Below are 14084 nucleotides of genomic sequence, written 5' to 3' on the forward strand. Positions count from 1 at the left end.
GACCACGGGAGCCGCTCACTGCCTGCATGGGGCTGCTCGCCGGTGTCACTCGTCCCTCGCCCCGGTGAGGAGCGGCGGGGGCCGGCGCCAGCGCTCTCTCCTCCGCCGGGGAACCGAGGGGGCTCTGGTGTGCTCCCTTCGGGCAGCGATCAGCACTGTCGTCCGCCCTGCCCCTGTCCCGCCTCACATCCCGCCCGTGCCCGCCAGCGCGGAACCCCCGCCACCCACACTCGGCTGCTGTCGGGGCGCCGGGAGAACACCGGGTACACCCGGCTCCGCGCCGGAGCCGTGGCGGCGGCCGGGGGGCCGGGAATTCCCGGGGAGGGTGGGCCCCGCTCTGCAATGCGGTCCCACTGCTGCAGAGGTCGCCACGCGTGAGCGGTCCCGCGGGGGCGCGGCGGGAGCGGCCCCCCCGCCCCTCCGTGCGCAGCGCCCCGGCCGCGCCTCGCCCCGCGCCGCGGCTTTTTTTTGTGAATGGGACGCTCAAGGAGCGGGCCATGACGTCACCGCCGGGCCCAATTGGCGCCCAATGGCGGAGCGGGCCCCGTCGGGCGGCCGGCGCGGGGATTGGCTGGAGGGCGCGCGCGGGCGCCCACGCAGGCGGCGGCGGCGGCAGGTATAAAGGGGGCGGCGGGCAGAGCGTGACACCGCGGATCGGCGGCGACACCGGCACCGCGCCCGCTCCTCCGGCCGCGCTCCGCTCCGCACCCCGGTAAGCGCCGCGCCGGCCGCGGCTTCTTGCGCGGGGCGCGTCCCGGCAGCGCCGAGTCCCTGCCAGGGCGCGGGGCCCTGGTACCTCCATTCATACGCTCGTGTACGCGAGGTAGCGAGAGCCAAGGCGGGGGGGGGGGGGGGACAGTACTTCCCCGGTCGGTCACTTCCTTACCCCGCCGATGCGACGTGGTGTGTCCGGCCAGGACAAAGTGCTGCGGCAAAGGTCACGGCCAGAGCGCCCCGGGGAGCCTCGGGGAAGCGGGGCGTCCTTTGGAAGGGGGCTCGCAGTTCCCGTCGAGTATTGGGAGCTGGCAAAAATGAGGATGATGTGGTGGTTATGATGTGCTCCTTGGAGTCCAAGACACTGATGCTGTGAGAGAGCTGTATCTCAGATCTTCAATAACAGAAAATTTTACAGGTTTTGTGCTTATGACTGATTTTTAACTTATCCTCTTCTCTGGTTTCAGAGTAGAAATATTTATTGAAATTAAACTACTTAATTCTTAAAGTGTAATCTGAACTGGGGTGTTAGTGTGCTGGCTGGCAAGAAGCAAGCAGCTTCAGGTAAAGTGCTAAGGGGGCACTTTTTTCTTAAACATGTTAAACACATACTGTTTTTCCTTTTGATTTGTATCTGTCCATGTCAGACACACTGTCTGAGACATTGTGTGCAGTAGTTACAGGAACGTATTTTCTGCCAGTTTGAGGAAAAGTGCTTTAAGTTGAATGCAAATAGCTGCATGTCTGAAAAGCCCCATTTTTCTGCCCTGTAATAGTGCTAAGCTACCATAAAATTTTGAGAAAATGAAAGCATAATAGCAATAATCAAAATAAACAAAAAGGTGAACTTAAAATATAAAGCTATTCATATTTGTGCTACTTGTGGCTAGGAAGCAATGACCTCTTTAGTGGAACTTGCAGGATTGAGAAGGTTGGAAAACAGCCATTGCTTGATGTACCTCTTTGTTGTAGAGAGGAAATCATGGTTATGCTGAAGATTTCACCTTTCCTTGCTGTTTATGCCTTGGTTGTGTGCCAGCTGGACAGCTTCCAGGCAGCCCCAGTCAGGTAAGAAGCTGGTCCTGTTGCTGAGTGCTCTGTCTGAATGCTATGAAAATGCTTAATATTCTTTAGAGGTCTGTGAGGGAAACAGACCACGGTGAAGGAGAAAGGTGGCTGCTTTTTGTGCTGTGGCTCGTTGATCCCACCTATGAATGCCTAGCGGTGCGCATGAGGGGAGCGCATCGGGCTGTGCGTAGTCACACTGTGGAAGGCACTGTCAGTGACACGCAGGAGTGCCTGCCAAACCCCTGTTTTCCTTGCCTCTGCCCAGACCTGGCTTGGAGTCCATAACGGATCGAGTGACTCTCAGTGATTACGAAGCTCGGAGGTTATTAAATGCGCTGGTGAAAGAGTTCATACAGATGACAGCAGAAGAGCTGGAGCAAGCCTCTGAGGGGAACAGGTAAGGACTGCAGTCCTGGGCAGCAGAAAAGCAATGTGGGAGTGTTATGTGTTTGATACTTAGCCAAAGCCATCTGAGAAGACCCTCTGCAGGTCAAGGTCTTTTTATTTTCTTGGGGTTATGGCTAACTGGTAAAGGATGATACTGCAGAGACATCCTAGTGTTGGTGTCAAGAGAATGGCTTCCACCTAGTTAACCTGCCTCTGTCTCTTACTTCTGAAAGTGGAGGGCGATTTGAGCTTGAATGAGTGGGTTGTGTTAAAATATGGCAGCAAAAGGTACGTCTTCCCAGTGGGAGTGCTAGGGGATTACTCAGTCACTCTTGGATTCTCTGTTGTGCAAGTGCATGCTGTTGTAAGGCATGGAAAGTCCCTGGCAGGAGGGATGTGTTCCTCCCCGATGCACGCAGCGCCACTCTCCCTCGGACCAAAGGCATGCAGGAGCACTTGCATTATCCTAACAGGATTTGCATTGCAATGCATGGGGATGGATGAGGCACTGAACAGCATGCGGAATATAGGGGAGGTTCAACTTCCTGACCTCTGACTATACGGGCATCCAAAAGGCTAATGGACTTGCTTGTCATCAAAATTGGATTCATTAACAAATAGTGTTTTCCTTCTGACTGCTTATGTATGAACTTGCCTTGCATGGAATGTGATGCTGAGAGTTTGGATTTATTTTGAATGAATTTTTAAGTCTCCTAACAGTAGATTTTTATGTAGGGAAGAAATGCATGAATGTGCATGTTTGAGGTTACTCTTCCTTTGGGCATGTTTTTATTTTTTTTCCCCCCTGCAGCCTGGATAGACCCATTTCCAAACGCTGTGCCAGTCTGAGTACTTGTGTGCTGGGCAAACTGTCTCAAGAATTGCACAAATTGCAAACTTACCCTCGCACTGACGTCGGGGCTGGAACTCCTGGCAAGAAGCGGAATGTGCTGAGTGACCTGGAACATGAACGCTATGCAAACTATGGGGAACCCCTAGGAAACAACTAGACATGCTTATTTCTCCCCTTCTCCCTTTTTTTAACCTGATGCATGTGGATCTAACTTTGATTGCTAACTTTGCTGTGTTCTTTTGGTTCTGTTTTCGACAGAGAATGTTTGAGATGGACCTAATGTTAGGAAGACAGAGAACATAACATGCATACCAAGCTAGGGGAGAAAAAATAAATAAAAATGATCAGCACTGCCTTGACATTCCAAATGATTTTCTTAGACACTGATTAAAAAAAAAATTGAAACAGGGTTCTTCATTTCTGGCTGCTAAATGTACAAGTAGATTCTTTCTTTTGTGCTTGCCCATGCACTTGTTCAATAAACCTATTTTTCTATAAGGATTAGATCTGCTTGGTTTAAGAGTTTGTTTTAGAATGTGAGATTTCTAGGTGAGGCTAGAAACATTTTAAAACTTAATGTTCAAGAGAGGCAATGCTAGTAACTTCTAGAAAAGTTGAAAGAGAGCTTAGAAGTCAAAGTTCTACATATACATTGATATGTACTGCTGTAATCAGGCATGCATGCAATCCTGTTGGTAGGGACCCTGAGAAGCAAAGAAATCAGGAAGACTCATACATAGTCATTCAAACAAACTAAAAATGTAATCCTGTTTAAAACTGGGTACTGAACATGTCCAGGTAAGAATTTTGTGATTTTTTTCTTTTCTTATTTTACAATAGGTCTTTGCACTATATTTGAAACATATGTACCTTTAAAATATTTGTGATGATTTACAATTCACCTACATTATGTTGTCTTGAATTAAGAGCCAAACCCAGATTTCTTTACAGTTCTGTTGCAGCACTGCATCTATCTTTTAATCAGAGGCCTCTTTCAAAAACTTGGCATCGATGTTAAAAACAACTCTTCATTGTTAACATTAATAAACTGCCTTGTGATGCTTAGCTGAGAAAAATCCCTCCTACTGTTAGAAAAAATCACTGCTTTAGTAGAAAACTCTTTAAGCAAGGATTGTGTGAATGCATATTCCTTGCAGTTCCCCATCTGGCACAATTGTTAGCTGTAGGCTGAATTGTGAGCACAGAACTAATACTGTCAAAGTCTGAAGTGCTCCACAGTGAAGTGCTGTAGTAGAAAGAGGTCTCTACTACTGCAGGAAAGAGAGGTTCTCCTATTCCCACTAAGTTCCTGGAAGCAGTTTGTGTGTTTGTGTGGTTCAGCTGTGAAAGCAGCTGGCCAGCTGCTGAGCAGGTACAGCCCTGTCATAGTCACTGACAAAGCTCCTGTAGTCGTCAGTGATGCTGCAATTCCATTTGTTTTCTGGCTGTTAGGGAGCACAGGTGTTGGAGTGAGAAGTGAAGACTGTGTCTGCTACTGCCTTTCAGGAACACCTCAAGCTAAACACAAATGTGAGCTTTTGGAGGAAGCGGGGATTGTTTAAATGCTCGAACCTCCTCCGCTCCACTCTGTGGCCATAATGCCTGGCTGGAGGCAAGGCAGTAGCCCAGGTGCTGCTGAAAATCTGGCCTGGATTTAGTCTTCAGTCCAGCTGCTTTTGTAAAGTGAGCCTGACTGAGAAAACCACAAAGAGGCATCTTTTAGCAGATGTAAGCTGTGCACATGGAAGGCCCAAATGCCTTCCGCACAGCCAGCCTGCTTTTAATCCTACAGAAGAGTCTTTGCTCGTCATAGTGATGTTCCACTGCGTGCAGGGCTCATGCTGTGGGATCTAACTCTTCCTTTTCCTCCTGAAAAGCAGTGTAACAGCACAGAAGAGGGCCTGCAACACAGCCACCTGTGTGACCCACCGCCTGGCAGACTTCCTGAGCAGGTCAGGGGCAGTGGGCAAGAACAACTTTGTCCCAACCAACGTGGGCTCCAAGGCCTTTGGCAGGCGAAGAAGAAGCATCCAGATATAAGAAGCTGAATGGTGATGTGAACACGGTAAGTACATGGCACCAAACAGAACCTGTGGCATCACCAAAATTTTAGTTTTGCTGGGGGAATAACAGAGCTGCAGGGGAAACCTCTGAGAAGGCAGGCCAAGTAACAGTGTAAAAAGAAAAGAGGTGTTGCAAATAGAATAAAGACATGTAGACTGTGAAGAAGAGCTTTAGGAGATGTTGTGCTTGGGTAACTACCTTCACAGTGCATTAACTAAACACAACAATTTGGTTGGAATTCTTTGCTTAACATTTCATTATCAACATATCAGTAAACTCTGGTTTTCTTTCTTACAGATTGCAATGAAACTGAAAACTCGACTTTAATTTCTAATGGAAGCAACTCTTCTTCATAAACCAAGACCGCCAAAAAGATTAATTTTTCATCCTACTATTGAAAATGTTTTATTTAGTACAAATGAAAACACTTCTGTTATGTATAGTAAAAGAGGATCTAGTTATTAAAGTTAAATTATTGTATATTCTTTTTATATGCAACTCTATTTCAAATAAAATGTGACGGCATCTATTATTTATTTATCTTCCAGCTTATGTGATCCATGCTACTTATCCTGGCCCTACTGCCAAATCTCGGGGATTATACTAAACTGCTGCCTGGCAAGGCATATGAGTATTATACAGTGTGCTGTGCCTTGATGTAAAACACTTAACTATCCTGATTGTACAGTATGTTTAAAAAAAAAAAAAAGAAATCACTTCAATATTGTATTATTTGTGAATTTACGCAAAATTAAAAAAAGTATTTTAGATACACTTGGATTGAGAAACTGATTTTTCATTTGGACACGCTTATGGATACATGTGGCACTAAGCCAACATCATGGCAGATCAGCTAGGCCATTGATCTGCTCCAGCCTTATTAACTATAAATACTGGGGTTTGAGTCAAAAGTTCAGGACAGAAAGAATAGCTGCTTTTTATCTATATTAAAAAACCCCAACTGAACCAAGAGACACTACTTTGACTTCTGCAAGAAAAATAAAAAGAAGCCACAGCTACATTTAGTAAAAAGATGGAGACAAATTTAATCATGTGTAGTTTAAGACTAAATATTTTTATACAGGCTGTAGTTCAGATGAAATGGCCTGACATCTGCTGTAGATTTTTGCGTAAGGTCAAAAAAGTGAATTAGAAAGGGAGGGAAAGAGAAGCTACGAAAATGTACATTTCTTTGAAGCAATCCTGAGGCAGAGTCTATTTAGGGATCAGGGATAAATAATTAGAGTGAGTGCAGAAGAGGGTAGCTGGATGCATTCCATGGACTTATAAGTGGTGCTGCCAACTTCCTTCTCAAAGCTGCTGCTGTTTCAGTTTAGTAGCTGAGTCAGATATTTGTTTAGATTTGTTTCGTGCTTTACAGCCTGACCCTAAAATCTGCTTCATCAGTTCAGATGAATCCCAGAATGGGTGAGGGAAGAGGCCACAGTGGTCATCTGCTCCCACCTCCCTGCTCCAGCAGGGTCATCCTGAAGCACATGACACAGGATTGCATCCAGAGGATTCTGCAATATCTCCAGCAAGGGAGACTCCACCCTGCTGTGCAAAGCAGAGGTGGGGGTTCTCACGATGTCTCTGCGTGTCTCTGCTGCAGGTGTAATGCAAAAGGGGACCTTGGCCAGCCTGGTGTAGACAGTGATGCTGCCTGGTGACAGCGCTTCCAGACCATGCTTGTTCCTGGCTGTGGGTTCACTCCTTGGGGAACACCAGCTCTGGTAAGTCAGTGTACAAAGCAGGCCTTGTAGGAGATGAACCCAAGGATCTGCTTGGGTTAGGCCAAACTGCCAGTTTTGGAGCCTGTAAGCATTTGTTGCCATGTTTCAGGTATTTTTCCCCATTTTTCTTTACACAAAGTGGGGATCATATGCTGGGATCACCTGGCTACCTCACCTCAGCAACACCTTTCCCTGTCACTGCAGGTCCTCTTTCCCTGCCACTGCACTTTGTCTCTTTTGTTTCCTATTTCAGCACTTAATGGCTTAATCTCCAAGATAAAATGCAAGCACAGTTTTTGGGGTGAATACTTGCAATTTAGCGATTCATATTCAATAAGAAGCCAGGCAATGTTCATAGGCCCCTCCTGGCTTTAATGTCCAAATTGTCAAGCAGTTTATTTTTCCATTTCTAGCCATTCCCTGCTCAGACACACCTGAGGCTCTGTGTAATTGAATGACAGCTGTAGTGTCCATCTAGTCTAAAAACTATTAGCCTTTCTTTTCAGTTTAACAAAGTTATGCATTTTTCTGTCAGACAAAGGGATTTCCTCAGACCAACATTGTACACCACAGCAAAAGCCTAACAAGTAAAACATTCTAGTAACCTTGGTGCTGGCTTTTACATTGTCCTGGGTGTAGGAAATTTGGGTGAAACTTTTGATACATGGTTTTTGTGTTGATTTTTGTTTTCTTTTTCCTTAGGAAGAACTAGCTACTTTCCTGTTTCAAGATCTATTCCTGTTCTATCTTCTGTCTCATTTCTCCTTAGAATCTGTCTGCACATCAGTGCAATACACTTAGCAGTACATATCCCTGTAAAGGATAGAGGGCTGAGTACTGTGGAAGCAAGGGTGAATACAAAAAACCTTTTCCATGATGTGAAGGGATAGAAGCCCTTCACCACAAAAACGGAGATACTCAGAGCTTTAGAAGAAGCAGATTGTTACTGAAACTAGAGAAAAGCAGAGTTGTAAACAGTAATATTTTAAATAAAATTTTTTAAATTTTAAGGTAGTAAGCATGGTAGAAAGAATTGCAAAGCTGCTAGAAGGTTGCTTTTACTGACTGTGAACAAGTGGAAGAAATTGCTTCAATTTTTAAAAGGTACTGTTCTGGGTAATATTACCCAAACTTTTCAGCTCTCAAGTAAACCCCAAACTTCCACCCCAGGAGAAAATCTATTTTGGAATCAGCATTTAAAAAGGAAAAGTGTGGTTTCTAATGTACTTGTCTTTCCATTTTGATTACACTGCCATTCTAAGGATACTTGAAGCTGGTGGAAAGTATAACATTGGTGCAGTATACCTGAGTGGCACCAAACCCAAGTTCCTTAGTATTCTGTATTCATGCACGAATGTCTATGTTCTTGTTGATGAGGCAATGTCAGCCTGACTATAGTTTGGTTCTAACATTTTTAGATGTTTGTTTGTGTGTGTTTTCTTTAACCACTAAGTTTTTTTAAAATCTGTGGGCAAATGAAGTCTTGGGAGAGTGCTTTGCAAGTAAAGGCAAAAGTGGAAGAAATTTCTGAGAAGGAAAAGAATATTATCAGAGGATAATTTATTGTAGACGGTTCTCATGTAACCAGAGTTTTGGGGTTTGAATTTGCCAATTGTTCTCCAGTGGTTTGGATTTTCAGTGCCAATATGGACACATGCATCACTGAGGGCCCATGAAAAGTTATGAATTTTGCCCAATCCTCTGCTCTGAGCTCATGGGAAGATAAAAATGCCCCATCTTGTGGCCAGTGAATAAGCACAGTGAGAGCAGGGCATCCAGGGATCCTTCAGATGCTTTTGCCTTGCAGGTGGGTGCAGCTTCCAGCTGGATGTGAGCAGGGTAGGCAACCTGGGCTGGTGACAGGAGGCAAACTCCTGCTCTTGTCAGGAGCCCCCAGAGCCACTGTGCAGGGCTGTGGTGCCACCGGGGGTATCAGGCAGCCCTGGGGCAGCTTGTGTGGTACCAGGTGATGGAGAACAGGAGCTGAAACCGGTATGTGTCCCCATGGACCTTTGCAGCTGCCAAAACAGAGATGCAGGAGCTCTTCAGCTGTGTGCTTTTTCCCAGGGGACAGGTGGTGGTCTGCTTCTAGATCTGACTCAGTTTTTGGTTCAGGGTTGTTCACCAAGACATTGCTGCATGTCTTGGTAGAGCATCATTTTGAAATAATCCAAGCGGACTTCCACCATGGCAATTTTTTTTTCTTCTTCTGTTAGTGAAATTTAATTCATCTTCCTGAAAGCTTCCATTATCTGCAGTGTGAGAAAGGAGCAGAGCTAATGTTATTGCTTCTGACACTGAACACTGCCAAAAGCAACTTATATCAGGCAGTAGTAAATTTTGGTATTGGTTGTCTAATCCAGCATTGTCATGTCTAATCAGCAGATTGAACATCTCTAAGAGGTGAAGAGTTTAAAACATGCTGGAGAGTTCAGGTCTGTGCATTTTTCTAGGCTGAAATGTCTCAGAACAGGTGAATACTTGTTAAACTGGGTGCTTTAAACCTGGCTTCGCCCAGGTTGAGCACTGGCAGCTTGGTTCCAAACTGGTCACAATCTCTGCCTCTGACAGTCAGCTGAAGGCTGCCCTGGCAGCTCAAAGGGCTCTGCATGGTGCACACATCTGCCGTCTCTTTACTGTTCTAAAAGGCACCACATCCTCCCCCTATTCTCCACTTAGGATGCTCCTTATGCCTTCTAAAATAGTTCTTTTCTGCAGATAATGTCCAAGAAGTATAGTAACCTTCTTTATTTTTTTTTCCCCCACAGAAAGAAAATAATTCCCATTTCCAAATTACCCCTAACGTTGTCATACTTTCTCTGTGAACTTTCCAATCTCTGTGAGATTTCTGATTCAATGGAGTAATCAGAATCATTGCAACATTTATCTTTTCTTTCTATTCTTGGCTTCACCACAGCTCTTATTTTCACCAATTACTCTTTTGGCTGGGGCTGAGCTGTGATGCCAGCTAAATTATTAGTTTCACCTCCACGAAAGCAAATAATTGCCTTCAAGTCTGACTGCTAAGCCACGAGGGCTTTAAACACGGACCAATGTGTGATTCCGAACCGCGGGCGCAGAGGCAGCGATGAGGGGGAGCTGCCTGCCAGCCACCCCGGGCGTCTCCCTGAGAGGCCACCTATCCCACTAGAGCACAGAAAGAAGGTGGACAGCACAGCCAGGTTAGTGTTTTCAGTCACTAGCTCCTGTCCTCCCACAGCAGCTGTGACCCAGAATGCTGGGCATGGTGGAGAGTGCCTCCTCCTCCTTCTCTGCCAGGGTTGATGGAGACAGCAGGCTTCTGGCAGGACCTGTGGAGCCATGGAAAGAGGAGCCCACACCGTAGCAGGTTTGGTGGCAGGACTTGTGACCCCACGAGGGACCCACGCTGGAGCAGCCCCGTCCTGAAGGACTGCAGTCTGTGGAAAGGGACCAATGTTGGAGCAGTTCATGAAATGCAGCCATGGGAAAGACTCACACTAGAGAAGTTCCTGGAGGACTTTCTCCTGCTGGAGGGGACCCACACTGGTGCAGGGGAGGAGTGTGAGGAGTCCTCCCCAGGCAGAGAAAGGAGCTGCAGTAGCAGCGTGTGATACACTGACCACAGCCCTCATTCCCCATCACCCTGCACTGCTGGGGGAGAAGGTAATGAAATTGGGGGTAAAGTTAAGCCTGGGAAGAAGAGAGGTGGGAAGGAGGTGTTTTTAAGACTTGGTTTTTCTTATTATTTCACTGTGATTTGTTTGTAATAAATTAAACTGATTTCCACAAGTTTAGTCTGCTTTGCCCATGACGGTGAGTGCTGAGTGATCTCTCCCTCTTATCTCATCCCATGAGCCTTTCATTATATTTTCCTTTCCATGCCCAGCTGAATTTGAGAGTGACAGAGTGAATGAATTTGGTGGGTACCTGGAGTCTAGCCAGGGTCAACCCACCACACTAAAGGAACATTATCACATGGCTATTTGGACCCTTTATAGTTTCTTTGTAACTTTGCAAACACTTTGAATGTACAAATATATTGTGTCAGACACATTAATTTGCATATTATTCTGCTGACTTGCTTGAAAGACTGTTACAGGTCTACACTGTCTCTTGTGGAGGGAGCCAATTATTCTAGTTAGCATATGTTCCTAAAATAGTTGAATAAATAGTTTATAATTCCATTTGTAGCTCAATAAATGACCGTGATTTTATATGGAATAATGTCATAGTTGTTATTTGTGGTTGATAGGAATGGCCTGTTGCTGGAAATGAATCCCAAGAAGGTGCATCAGGGGAAGGATGACAGTCCTTGTAGTTCAGTGACTTCCATGTGGACAGGCAAATTTTATCTATGGAACAGGCTGAGGGGAACTTTTTAGCATGTCAATCCTGCTAGAGAGGCAGAAGAAGACAATGTAGCATCATTCCTGAGTGTTTACCTTTTCCAAGGAAGGTTTTACTCCTTGTTAATGCAGTCCCTCTTTATCATTCTGTAGTTAAAGATACTATCTAAGAGTTAAATTAGTTATGAAAATGAATATTGATTTGTGTTCTTAATGTAACAGAAGTAGAGAATTACATAGAAAAAGGAAACAGTTTTGATCTTCAGATACTGGAAATACAGAGTTTAAATGAAAACTGTCATAGTTTTTGTTTAAAACGCTTACAGATAAGCAGATGAGAGACCAAGCCACTTGAAGCACTTTATGTACATTGAAAGTAAAGTCAGACTTTTTTCATAAAGTCTGTGCTGTGGCTTTCTCTAGTTTAATCTTATTCTTGATAAGGTTATACACTTTAGTGTGCAAAAGGTTTGTTTGCATTATGTGAAGCTTCCATTTGCTTCTTTTCCATGGCTTAGGTTCTCAGAAGAAAAAAAATGTCTTTATTGCACCTTTTTCTGATAGACAGTGGCAGAGCTATGTGTTACCTTGCTTGTCATGTCAAAACACTGGATTTATAACTGTGTGTTCTAAAACCACATGTATTTAGTATTTAACTTACTGAAGTGCCTTTGTGACTGCAGTCTTTGATAGGATTTGTGTCCCTGTTCTGTTATTCCAGTGACTTTCTCAACAAAGCGTTCATTGCTTATTTGTTATCTCTTGTTAGATTTGCAGAAGCTGCACTTCATAAGCTGCCACTGGTGCCACTGCAATGATGTGGCAGGTAGGATTGGAGGTAAAGCCTCTACTCTTACAGAGGCTTGTAATTTGGGAGGTGAAAGTGAAAAACACTTCTAGTTCAGGTGCTTTTGATGATATGTCAAGATAAAAGTAACTTGGGTTGTCTTTCACAGCCAGCCAGCTTTAAGCTGATCATGCTCCATCAGCCTCTTAAACACCAAGAAAACTGCTGTCTCCATCAGGCTGTGGGTTCTCTAACTATGGACACCAGGATTATCTTTAATTTTGGGTGATTTCCCTCCCAAGCCAGCAGTTACTCTCTTATCAGAAGTTCAGCCTGAAACCTGCTGGGCGTCACAAAGTACAGCCCTCAGCCCACCATTTGTGCATCAAGTGCTTTTTGCTGTATACCATCTAATGACTTTATTTAGTATCCCTTATGTCTCACAACTCACCTTTTTCTCAACATTGCTATTTCCAATTCAGTTGGCATTTCTCTCGTGAGCTGAATCTCCTTTAAAGCACACACAGAGGACTCTAAATTGATACAAATATAGCGTGTATCTTTAAATCCCATTTATATCACCACTGAAATGCCTGTAAGGTAAACAAGGATCTAGACTAACATTTCTATGTCTTCATTTCAGTCTCAGGATAAAGTTATATCCGGGAGGAAGAGAGGAAATGGCGTTTCACTTTCTGTTTTAGCAAGTTTTTAGTGACTGCAGAGAAATGAGAACTCTATAAACCTGCTCAAGTTAAGAGAGTGATTGGTAAATACATCTTCTAGAAGCTAGAGGGCACAGGAGCCACAGAAAGCCTCTGGTATAACTCAGTTACCAGGAGGTGTGAGTGAGTCAGAGTAACTTTTGCTTCTTTTTACATAGAGCACTTGCTACTCAAGTTCAAACAGATTTTGTTCTCTTTCTGAAGAGAAGTGACTGAAAATCAGAATTGTCTTTCTGGATTTTTATTGGTCTTGCAGATGGTCTAAAGGAAAATCAATTATTCGTATTGCTATTGATATAGGTGAAGTTGCCAATATATGCTTTCCATTTTTAATCCAGATTAGTTCAGTAATAAGATAATTTTCTGCAGGAGATCCTGCCATTAATAGAGAACTGTTTTAATGGAAAAGGTCAGAGCTGAGTTCATGGGCATAGGAGTGTTGCTATCAAGCCTAATAACCACAAATTTCAGATTTTCAGTTGTCTAGTTGGTCTGGTGGAAGTATTTGACAACTTTTCTCACCCTTACAGAGTGTTTCTGTGACAGTCCTGATGTATTTTATGTTACAAGCCAAGTGTCTACCAGTGTAATACCTGTGTGAGAAGGACACTTTGTGGTACAGACCAATCTCCTTATTTTGTTTGCATTTTGAAATAAAGTTCACAGGGCTTACCCTAAGTGTGTAAGTGGAACAGAATATCCTGATCTGCTCTTTGGAAGACCTCCCCAAATTCCAGTGTGCTTTGATTTGGGTTCCAAGAAAGCCAGTGAGAGAACTGCCAGTCTGCAAAGGATACAAGATGTATGTATGCAGTAATTTATACTGAGTTTCTCAGGGCAGTTGACTTCCTCTCTTAAACAGAAAATCAGAGGCACTATGAGTTTGTAGGGCTCCAGCAACACAGAAAAGATTCCCTCCAGCCTTTGGGGATTCTACATTTTCCACAGGCTTTATGCCTAAAGCCAGATGGGTGCTGAACCATGGGGTGATATTCCAGTAAACAAAACAGCACTGGTGGAGTAATGAAACTGCTAAATTATTCACTGGGTCCTGAATGATGCAGAGAGCATTTTCTTAGTAAACAGCCCTGAAGACTAGAGCAGTGCCAGGCACAGCCCTGCCTGTGCTGTGCACCTGGCCTGTTTTCCCAGGAAGGCACCTGCAAAAATCCATTTCTTTGCATAAATGGACTGGAACAGTCATGTTTATCAGCTGTCAACCAAACTCGTCTTGGAATTAATGACTCATCTTGGAATAGTCAATCTAATTAAAAAAAACCAAACACTTAAGTGCATGCTGAAGTGCCATGGACATAAAATTAAAAGCACGTTTGAATACTTTGCTGCAAAGCAATGGACTTCTACACATTTTTAAAGAGAAGCACATCTTCACGCTTGTTGCCTGAAATCTGATTATGCCTAACT

The 14084-nt window shown here is 44.4% G+C and overlaps 1 protein-coding gene and 1 long non-coding RNA gene across 3 annotated transcripts; both read left to right on the plus strand.

The window, feature by feature from the left end:
* The first annotated feature begins 606 nt into the window (after positions 1-606).
* LOC138110747 (calcitonin) lies at positions 607-3526 on the plus strand. 2 transcript variants are annotated; one of them, XM_069015929.1, is made up of 4 exons: positions 607-712; positions 1687-1782; positions 2048-2179; positions 2981-3526. In XM_069015929.1, exons 2-4 carry the CDS (start codon positions 1697-1699, stop codon positions 3177-3179), a joined length of 417 nt encoding a protein of 138 aa, XP_068872030.1. In that variant the 5' UTR covers positions 607-712; positions 1687-1696; the 3' UTR covers positions 3180-3526. The 2 variants fall into 2 exon arrangements, with proteins under 2 accessions (XP_068872030.1, XP_068872029.1); XM_069015928.1 differs by lacking the exon at positions 607-712 and adding an exon at positions 1197-1278.
* Positions 3527-6311: 2785 nt separating this feature from the next.
* On the plus strand, positions 6312-10979 carry LOC138110749 (uncharacterized). Its single transcript, XR_011151037.1, has 3 exons — positions 6312-6819; positions 9737-10001; positions 10099-10979. It is a non-coding gene; the product is annotated as an uncharacterized lncRNA (long non-coding RNA).
* The last annotated feature ends 3105 nt before the right edge of the window (positions 10980-14084 follow it).

This window comes from Aphelocoma coerulescens, chromosome 5 (genome assembly GCF_041296385.1).
Source record: "Aphelocoma coerulescens isolate FSJ_1873_10779 chromosome 5, UR_Acoe_1.0, whole genome shotgun sequence".
Classification (NCBI taxonomy): Eukaryota; Metazoa; Chordata; class Aves; order Passeriformes; family Corvidae; genus Aphelocoma; species Aphelocoma coerulescens.

Coding starts and splice junctions, on each gene's coding strand:
- LOC138110747 (XM_069015929.1), top strand. CDS start 1,697: ATGGTTATGCTGAAGATTTCACCTTTCCTTGCTGTTTATGCCTTGGTT. Junction 1,783..2,047: donor TTCCAGGCAGCCCCAGTCAG/GTAAGAAGCTGG, acceptor GCCTCTGCCCAG/ACCTGGCTTGGAGTCCATAA. Junction 2,180..2,980: donor CAAGCCTCTGAGGGGAACAG/GTAAGGACTGCA, acceptor TCCCCCCTGCAG/CCTGGATAGACCCATTTCCA.